The sequence below is a fragment of the Oncorhynchus mykiss genome, chromosome 15 (genome assembly GCF_057628025.1).
Source record: "Oncorhynchus mykiss isolate SJ-2025 chromosome 15, ASM5762802v1, whole genome shotgun sequence".
Lineage (NCBI taxonomy): Eukaryota > Metazoa > Chordata > Actinopteri > Salmoniformes > Salmonidae > Oncorhynchus > Oncorhynchus mykiss.
This window is the reverse complement of record NC_143036.1, coordinates 84,076,754-84,087,366: the sequence shown is the minus strand read 5'-3', so window position 1 is coordinate 84,087,366 and position 10,613 is coordinate 84,076,754. Positions and strand designations below refer to the sequence as shown.

The window sequence follows — 10,613 nt, the reverse complement described above, 5'->3', positions numbered from 1 at the left end:
CCCTGGCCCAGACCCTGGTCTCTCCCCTGGCCCAGACCCTGGTCTCTCCGCTGGCCCAGACCCTGGTCTCTCCCCTGGCCCAGACCCTGGTCTCTCCGCTGGCCCAGACCCTGGTCTCCTCCCTGGCCCAGACCCTGGTCTCTCCCCTGGCCCAGACCCAGTCTCTCTCCCCGGCCCAGACCCAGTCTCTCTCCCCGGCCCAGACCCAGTCTCTCTCCCCGGCCCAGACCCAGTCTCTCTCCCTGGCCCAGACCCAGTCTCTCTCCCCGGCCCAGACTCAATCTCTCTCCCTGGCCCAGACCCAGTCTCTCTTCCTGGCCCAGACCCAGTCTCTCTCCCCGGCCCAGACCCAGTCTCTCTCCCCCGCCCAGACCCAGTCTCTCTCCCCGGCCCTAGCCTGGCCTGGAGGCATCTCCCCCACCTCTACCAGCAGCATCAGCCCAACAGCCACCTCAGCCTCAGTTGCCCCCGGTGTGACCTTCTCCATCATCTCTGCCTCGCCGCCTGCCGACACCGGGAACAACAGGGTGTGGACCATCAGTGAGGCAGTCAAGGACCAGCCGCTGGTCTTCAACACTGACAATAAGGTTAAAGACTGTCCTTGTCCAACACATCCTTCTGTCAGTCCTACCAGCTCTACTGACTGTCTCTGTCAGCATGGTCTCTACAATCACACACACATGCTGATCTAACTCTTCTGTAGAGGTGGGGGAGGCCTCATTACAGGCATCATTACAGGCCTCATTACAGGCATCATTACAGGTCTCATTACAGGCATCATTACAGGCCTCATTACAGGCATCATTACAGGTCTCATTACAGGCATCATTACAGGCCTCATTATAGGCATCATTACATGCCTCATTATAGGCATCAATACAGGCATCATTACAGGCATCAATACAGGCATCATTACAGGCATCATTATAGGCATCATTATAGGCATCATTATAGGTCTCATTATAGGCATCAATACAGGCATCATTACAGGCATCACTACAGGCATCATTACAGGCATCATTACAGGCCTCAATACAGGCAACAATACAGGCATCAATACAGACAACATTAAAGGCATCATTACAGGCCTCATTACAGGCATCATTATAGGCATCATTACAGGCATCACTACAGGCATCATTACAGGCATCATTATAGGCATCATTACAGGCATCAATACAGGCATCAATACAGGCATCATTACAGTTATCATTACAGGCATCATTACAGGAATCAATACAGGCATCAATACAGGCATCATTACAGGCATCATTACAGCCATCACTACAGGCATCATTACAGACATCAATACAGGCATCATTACAGGCATCATTACAGGCATCATTACAGGAATCAATACAGGCATCAATACAGGCATCATTACAGGCATCATTACAGGCATCACTACAGGCATCATTACAGGCGTCATTACAGCCATCACTACAGGCATCATTACAGGCATCATTACAGGCATCATTACAGGCATCAATACAGGCATCATTACAGGCATCATTACAGCCATCAATACAGGCATCATTACAGCCATCAATACAGGCATCATTACAGGCATCATTACAGCCATCAATACAGGCATCATCACAGGCATCATAACAAGTAGAGTTGTGTGATTTAATTCTTAATATAAATCAATCACAATCAATTGTTTACCTTCCCTTCGCACTAAATAGTTATTAGAACCAACAGCCAATTAACTGACTAACGCTTAACGCTGTCCCCGCCTGCGTGCGTGCGTGCGTGCGTGCGTGTGTGTGTGTGTGTGTGTGTGTGTGTGTGGTGTGTTTTCCCAGTTGAAAATAATCCAGCCGGAGGCAGAGACCCCCAGCTCCTCCCAGGACTCGCCAGGAGGACCCCAGGGGGCCGACAGCCCCTCACAGGAGATCCCCTCCATCACCTCGACCACCAACCCCTCCACCTCTCCCTCCTCTACACCAGCCAAGAAGAAGAAGAAGGATGAGGACCCAGAGGTAAAAACACAATCCTAAATAATTATACATCAATAACAAGAACACAACTATGTTGTATTAGAGGATAAAGAAAATCCTGTTTTTTAAAATAGTATTCTATTAGCCAATAAAACATTATCATTTATCTAAGGCACACACTAACTATCAGGGTCTCTGATATGGTGTTACTGCTGACTATCAGGTTCTCTGGTATGGTGCTACTGCTGACTATCAGGGTCTCTGGTATGGTGCTACTGCTGACTATCAGGGTCTCTGGTATGGTGCTACTGCTGACTATCAGGGTCTCTGGTATGGTGCTACTGCTGGGTTCTCTGGTGTGGTGCTACTGCTGACTATCATGTTCTCTGGTGTGGTGCTACTGCTGACTATCAGGTTCTCTGGTATGGTGCTACTGCTGACTATCAGGGTCTCTGGTATGGTGCTACTGCTGACTATCAGGGTCTCTGGTATGGTGCTACTGCAGGGTTCTCTGATATGGTGCTACTGCTGACTATAAGGGTCTCTGGTATGGTGCTACTGCTGACTATCAGGGTCTCTGGTATGGTGCTACTGCTGACTATCAGGGTCTCTGGTATGGTGCTACTGCAGGGTTCTCTGGTATGGTGCTACTGCTGACTATAAGGGTCTCTGGTATGGTGCTACTGCTGACTATCAGGGTCTCTGGTGTGGTGCTACTGCTGACTATCAGGTTCTCTGGTATGGTGCTACTGCTGACTATCAGGGTCTCTGGTATGGTGCTACTGCTGACTATCAGGGTCTCTGATGGTGCTACTGCTGACTATCAGGGTCTCTGATGGTGCTACTGCTGACTATCAGGGTCTCTGATGGTGCTACTGCTGACTATAAGGGTCTCTGGTATGGTGCTACTGCTTACTATCAGGGTCTCTGGTATGGTGCTACTGCTGGGTTCTCTGATATGTTGCTACTGCTGAATATCAGGTTCTCTGGTATGGTGCTACTGCTGACTATCAGGGTCTCTGGTGTGGTGCTACTGCTGACTATCAGGGTCTCTGGTATGGTGCTACTGCTGACTATCAGGTTCTCTGATGGTGCTACTGCAGGGTTCTCTGGTATGGTGCTACTGCTGACTATCAGGTTCTCTGATGGTGCTACTGCTGGCTATCAGGTTCTCTGATGGTGCTACTGCTGACTATGAGGTTCTCTGATATGGTGCTACTGCTGACTATGAGGTTCTCTGGTATGGTGCTACTGCTGACTATCAGGTTCTCTGGTATGGTGCTACTGCTGACTATCAGGTTCTCTGGTATGGTGCTACTGCTGACTATCATGTTCTCTGATATGGTGCTACTGCTGACTATGAGGTTCTCTGGTATGGTGCTACTGCTGACTATGAGGTTCTCTGGTATGGTGCTACTGCTGACTATCAGGTTCTCTGATATGGTGCTACTGCTGACTATGAGGTTCTCTGGTATGGTGCTACTGCTGACTATCAGGTTCTCTGATATGGTGCTACTGCTGACTATGAGGTTCTCTGGTATTGTACTACTGCTGACTGTCAGGTTCTCTGATATGGTGCTACTGCTGACTATCAGGTTCTCCGGTATGGTGCTACTGATGACTATCATGTTCTCTGGTTTGGTGCTACTGCTGACTATCAGGTTCTCCGGTATGGTGCTACTGCTGACTATCAGGGTCTCTGGTATGGTGCTACTGCTGACTTTCAGGTTCTCTGGTATGGTGCTACTGCTGACTATCAGGGTCTATGGTATGGTGCTACTGCTAACTATCAGGTTCTCCGGTATGGTGCTACTGCTGACTATCAGGGTCTATGGTATGGTGCTACTCCTAACTATCAGGTTCTCCGGTATGGTGCTACTGCTGACTATCAGGTTCTCTGGTATGGTGCTACTGCTGACTATCAGGTTCTCTGGTATGGTGCTACTGCTGACTATCAGGTTCGCTGGTATGGTGCTACTCCTAACTATCAGGTTCTCCGGTATGGTGCTAATGCTGGGTTCTCTGGTATGGTGCTACTGCTGACTATCAGGGTCTCTGGTATGGTGCTACTGCTGACTATCAGGTTCTCCGGTATGGTGCTACTCCTAACTATCAGGTTCTCCGGTATGGTGCTACTCCTAACTATCAGGTTCTCCGGTATGGTGTTACTGCTGACTATCAGGGTCTCTGGTATGGTGCTACTGCTGACTATCAGGTTCTCTGGTTTGGTGCTACTGCTGACTATCAGGGTCTCTGATGGTGCTACTGCTGGCTATCAGGTTCTCTGATGGTGCTACTGCAGGGTTCTCTGGTATGGTGCTACTGCTGACTATGAGGTTCTCCGGTATGGTGCTACTGCTGACTATGAGGTTCTCCGGTATGGTGCTACTGCCGACTATCAGGGTCTATGGTATGGTGCTACTGCTGACTATCAGGGTCTCTGGTATGGTGCTACTGCTGACTATCAGGGTCTCTGGTATGGTGCTACTGCTGACTATCAGGGTCTATGGTTTGGTGCTACTGCTGACTTTCAGGTTCTCTGATGGTGCTACTGCTGACTATCAGGGTCTCTGGTATGGTGCTACTGCTGACTAGCAGGTTCTCTGGTATGGTGCTACTGCTGACTAGCAGGTTCTCCGGTATGGTGCTACTGCTGACTATCAGGTTCTCCGGTATGGTGCTACTGCTGACTATCAGGTTCTCTGGTATGGTGCTACTGCTGACTATCAGGTTCTCCGGTATGGTGCTACTGCTGACTATTACTACTTCTCCGGTATGGTGCTACTGCTGACTCAGAGCTGGAGCAGATGCCTATCTATCTGATCACTGTAACTCTGATTGGTTAATCCATCTAATTATTCGGTTAGATAATCCCAGATAATCCTGACTCAGCCTTCCTTTCCCTGGAAACCCCTCTAACCCTCGTCCCCCTCTATCCCTCGTCCCCCTCTCCCCCCTCTATCCCTGGTCTCCCTCTATCCCTCTCCCCGGTAAGTAATTATGAGAGTGATTCACTTTCTGACTGATTCAACAAGCAGTAAGTAATGAGAGGTATTCACTATGGACTGACTGATTCAACAAGCAGTATCTAATGAAAGTGATTCACTATGGACTGATTGATTCAACAAGCAGTAACTAATGAGAGTGATTCACTATGGACTGACTGATTCAACAAGCAGTAACTAATGAGAGTGATTCACTACGGACTGACTGATTCAGAGATGGATCACGTGACATGGAACACAGGAGTCACTGGGGGAGACATGACAACAGTTCCCTTACTACTAAGTGTTGCTGTTGCTAGGAAACCACACGTACTAGCCCTGCTCCCACCCTGCCCACCTCTACCTGGAGTACTTGAGGGAGAAAACAAGCCTATGACACCCGAGTAGTAGAACATTCCAGACATTGTAGAGGAGAGTGAGAGTGGCAGGGTGAAAGAGAGTTTTTGGATAATGAGAGAGAAAGACTAATGAGAGAGAGAGGGAGGGGAGGGGAGGGGAGGGAGATAGACCCAGACAGGGAGGGAGATAGACCCAGACAGGGAGGGAGGGAGGGAGGGAGGGAGGGAGGGAGGGAGGGAGGGAGGGAGGGAGGGAGGGAGGGAATCTCTGAGGGTTCTCCAACTGGAGAATAGAGGAGACAGATTATATCCCAGTTGAAATGCCTCCCACAGTGGGGCTGGAATGGTAATACTATACACTACCTTGTTATCAATCTATCTGATATAACTGTTCCCTCTCCACCTGTATGGTATTCATATGGGTGTCACACTGTAACATGTCCCCTCTCCACCTGTATGGTATTCATATGGGTGTCACACTGTAACATGTCCCCTCTCCACCTGTATGGTATTCATATCGGTTTCACACTGTAACATGTCCCCTCTCCACCTGTATGGTATTCATATTGGTGTCACACTGTAACATGTCCCCTCTCCACCTGTATGGTATTCATATTGGTGTCACACTGTAACATGTCCCCTCTCCACCTGTATGGTATTCATATCGGTGTCACACTGTAACATGTCCCCTCTCCACCTGTATGGTATTCATATTGGTGTCACACTGTAACATGTCGCCTCTCCACCTGTATGGTATTCATATGGGTGTCACACTCTAACATGTCCCCTCTCCACCTGTATGGTATTCATATGGGTGTCACACTGTAACATGTCCCCTCTCCACCTGTATGGTATTCATATTGGTGTCACACTGTAACATGTCCCCTCTCCACCTGTATGGTATTCATATGGGTGTCACACTCTAACATGTCCCCTCTCCACCTGTATGTTATTCATATGGGTGTCACACTCTAACATGTCCCCTCTCCACCTGTATGGTATTCATATGGGTGTCACACTGTAACATGTCCCCTCTCCACCTGTATGGTATTCATATGGGTGTCACACTCTAACGTGTCCCCTCTCCCCTACAGAAAATGTCCTTCATGGTGGCTCTTGGCCTGGTCACTACAGAGACACTGGAAGGTGAGTTCTTCCTCTGACACTAATTGAATTAAACTCATCAGACTTCAACAAGGCATTGGCACATCTTTGCTGTCTTGTGGCAGGTGGTAACAATGAGAGAACTTGAATGAATGGAGAAATCCACACACTGCTCTGGCTAGTATCACTGTTTTTACCCACACAGAGAATGAACAGAGAAACCCACACACTGCTCTGGCTAGTATCACTGTTTTTACCCACACAGAGAATGAACAGAGAAACCCACACACTGCTCTGGCTAGTATCACTGTTTTACCCACACAGAGAATGAACAGAGAAACCCACACACTGCTATGGCTAGTATCACTGTTTTTACCCACACAGAGAATGAACGGAGAAACCCACACACTGCTCTGGCTAGTATCACTGTTTTTACCCACACAGACAATAAACAGAGAAACCCACACACTGCTCTGGCTAGTATCACTGTTTTTACCCACACAGAGAATGAACAGAGAAACCCACACACTGCTCTGGCTAGTATCACTGTTTTTACCCACACAGACAATAAACAGAGAAACCCACACACTGCTCTGGCTAGTATCACTGTTTTTACCCACACAGAGAATGAATGGAGAAACCCACACACTGCTCTGGCTAGTATCACTGTTTTACCCACACAGAGAATGAACAGAGAAACCCACACACTGCTCTGGCTAGTATCACTGTTTTTACCCACACAGAGAATGAACAGAGAAACCCACACACTGCTCTGGCTAGTATCAGTTTTTACCCACACAGAGAATGAACAGAGAAACCCACACACTGCTCTGGCTAGTATAACTGTTTTTACCCACACAGAGAATGAACAGAGAAACCCACACACTGCTCTGGCTAGTATCACTGTTTTTACCCACACAGAGAATGAACAGAGAAACCCACACACTGCTCTGGCTAGTATCACTGTTTTTACCCACACAGAGAATGAACAGAGAAACCCACACACTGCTCTGGCTAGTATCACTGTTTTTACCCACACAGAGAATGAACAGAGAAACCCACACACTGCTCTGGCTAGTATCACTGTGTTAAAACTTGTTCATCCACACATCAGCGGCATATATATATTTTACCTGTACTGGCTACTGGCTACCTGTCTGTCTGTCCCATCTAGCTGTACTGGCTACTGTCTACCTGTCTGTATGTCCCATCTAGCTGTACCGGCTGTGTCTACCTGTCTGTCTGTCCCATCTAGCTGTACCGGCTGTGTCTACCTGTCTGTATGTCCCATCTAGCTGTACCGGCTACTGGCTACCTGAGGGTATGTCCCATCTAGCTGTACTGGCTGTGTGTACCTGTCTGTATGTCCCATCTAGCTGTACCGGCTGTGTCTACCTGTCTTTATGTCCCATCTAGCTGTACCGGCTGTGTCTACCTGTCTGTCTGTCCCATCTAGCTGTACTGGCTGTGTCTACCTGTCTGTCTGTCCCATCTAGCTGTACTGGCTGTGTCTACCTGTCTGTATGTCCCATCTAGCTGTACTGGCTGTGTGTACCTGTCTGTCTGTCCCATCTAGCTGTACTGGCTGTGTGTACCTGTCTGTCTGTCCCATCTAGCTGTACTGGCTGTGTGTACCTGTCTGTCTGTCCCATCTAGCTGTACTGGCTGTGTCTACCTGTCTGTCCCATCTAGCTGTACCGGCTGTGTCTACCTGTCTGTCCCATCTAGCTGTACCGGCTGTGTCTACCTGTCTGTCCCATCTAGCTGTACCGGCTGTGTCTACCTGTCTTTCTGTCCCATCTAGCTGTACCGGCTGTGTCTACCTGTCTGTCCCATCTAGCTGTACTGGCTGTGTCTACCTGTCCCATCTAGCTGTACCGGCTGCGTCTACCTGTCCCATCTAGCTGTACCGGCTGTGTCTACCTGTCTGTCCCATCTAGCTGTACCGGCTGTGTCTACCTGTCTGTCCCATCTAGCTGTACCGGCTGTGTCTACCTGTCCCATCTAGCTGTACCGGCTGTGTCTACCTGTCCCATCTATCTGTACTGGCTGTGTCTTCCTGTCTGTCCCATCTAGCTGTACCGGCTGTGTCTTCCTGTCTGTCCCATCTACCTGTACCGGCTGTGTCTACCTGTCCCATCTAGCTGTACCGGCTGTGTCTTCCTGTCTGTCCCATCTAGCTGTACCGGCTGTGTCTTCCTGTCTGTCCCATCTACCTGTACCGGCTGTGTCTACCTGTCCCATCTAGCTGTACCGGCTGTGTCTTCCTGTCTGTCCCATCTAGCTGTACCGGCTGTGTCTTCCTGTCTGTCCCATCTAGCTGTACCGGCTGTGTCTTCCTGTCTGTCCCATCTAGCTGTACCGGCTGCGTCTACCTGTCCCATCTAGCTGTACCGGCTGTGTCTATCTGTCTGTCCCATCTAGCTGTACCGGCTGTGTCTACCTGTCTGTCCCATCTAGCTGTACCGGCTGTGTCTACCTGTCCCATCTAGCTGTACCGGCTGTGTCTACCTGTCCCATCTATCTGTACTGGCTGTGTCTTCCTGTCTGTCCCATCTAGCTGTACCGGCTGTGTCTTCCTGTCTGTCCCATCTACCTGTACCGGCTGTGTCTACCTGTCCCATCTAGCTGTACCGGCTGTGTCTTCCTGTCTGTCCCATCTAGCTGTACCGGCTGTGTCTTCCTGTCTGTCCCATCTACCTGTACCGGCTGTGTCTTCCTGTCTGTCCCATCTACCTGTACCGGCTGTGTCTACCTGTCCCATCTAGCTGTACTGGCTGTGTCTACCTGTCTGTCCCATCTAGCTGTACCGGCTGTGTCTACCTGTCCCATCTAGCTGTACCGGCTGTGTCTTCCTGTCTGTCCCATCTAGCTGTACCGGCTGTGTCTTCCTGTCTGTCCCATCTAGCTGTACCGGCTGTGTGCGTCTAAGCCTCTGTAACATAAGCCTGTGTTCCTCTACCATGGCAGAGATCCAGACCAAGAGACAGGAGAGGAAGAGGCGGAGCACAGCCAACCCAGCCTACAGCGGCCTGGTCCAACCAGAGGTACCCTTTTTGTCTGGTTCAAAGAGCTGCAATAGTTGACAAAATGTCATCTGAAAGTAGGTCAGAGCTGTTCAGGAGAGATATGTGTGTTTGAAATGTGTAAGAGATGTTAGACATACAGTATGTAACATTTATGTTAATTAGGATGTAGAGTAGTACTAGTTTAAATAAGGGTCGATTGTCCGCGCCAGTGCTAAAATCTTAATTAGCAGAATAAAAAAAAATCCCCCACAGAAATCTGTCAGTTTAAACTAGATATAGCTGTGGTAGAGGTGAGACTCTCATGGACACGTAGATGTCAGTTGTTTTTCTCTAAGACGCCCACAGGCCTCACTAGACTCGTCTGAAGGTCTCTGATGGCCTTAGTCTCTGATGGGTTCAGTTTAGACAGGCCTTGGTCTCTGATGGGTTCAGTTTAGACAGGCCTTAGTCTCTGATTGCCTTAGTCTCTGATGGGTTCAGTTTAGACAGGCCTTAGTCTCTGATGGGTTCAGTTTAGACAGGCCTTAGTCTCTGATGGGTTCAGTTTCGACAGGCCTTAGTCTCTGATGGCCTTAGTCTCTGATGGGTTCAGTTTAGACAGGCCTTAGTCTCTGATGGGTTCAGTTTAGACAGGCCTTAGTCTCTGATGGGTTCAGTTTAGACAGGCCTTAGTCTCTGATGGGTTCAGTTTAGACAGGCCTTAGTCTCTGATGGGTTCAGTTTAGACAGGCCTTAGTCTCTGATGGGTTCAGTTTAGACAGGCCTTAGTCTCTGATGGCCTTAGTCTCTGATGGGTTCAGTTTCGACAGGCCTTAGTCTCTGATGGGTTCAGTTTAGACAGGCCTTAGTCTCTGATGGGTTCAGTTTCAACAGGCCTTAGTCTCTGATGGGTTCAGTTTAGACAGGCCTTAGTCTCTGATCGGTTCAGTTTTAACAGGCCTTAGTCTCTGATGGCCTTAGTCTCTGATGGGTTCAGTTTAGACAGGCCTTAGTCTCTGATGGCCTTAGTCTCTGATGGGTTCAGTTTAGACAGGCCTTAGTCTCTGATGGGTTCAGTTTAGACAGGCCTTAGTCTCTGATCGGTTCAGTTTTACAGGCCTTAGTCTCTGATGGCCTTAGTCTCTGATGGGTTCAGTTTAGACAGGCCTTAGTCTCTGATGGCCTTAGTCTCTGATGGGTTCAGTTTAGACAGGC

At 49.1% G+C, this 10,613-nt stretch overlaps 1 protein-coding gene across 6 annotated transcripts in view; it reads left to right on the top strand.

Annotated features, from left to right (window-relative positions):
- Positions 1 to 10,613, top strand: part of phf21b (PHD finger protein 21B) — a 169,223-nt gene that overhangs the window by 142,464 nt on the left and 16,146 nt on the right. For all 6 annotated transcript variants that reach the window (XR_016486939.1, XR_016486940.1, XR_016486941.1 and 3 more), the window contains 4 exons: positions 1 to 587; positions 1,809 to 1,985; positions 6,381 to 6,432; positions 9,361 to 9,437. The exon at positions 1 to 587 is cut by the window's left edge and continues 418 nt beyond it. Coding sequence is in view for 3 of the 6 variants with exons in the window: in XM_090201419.1 (XP_090057545.1) it covers positions 1 to 587; positions 1,809 to 1,985; positions 6,381 to 6,432; positions 9,361 to 9,437 (893 nt within the window). In the remaining 3 variants the exon portion in view is untranslated. The remainder of the gene's footprint in view (positions 588 to 1,808; positions 1,986 to 6,380; positions 6,433 to 9,360; positions 9,438 to 10,613) is intronic.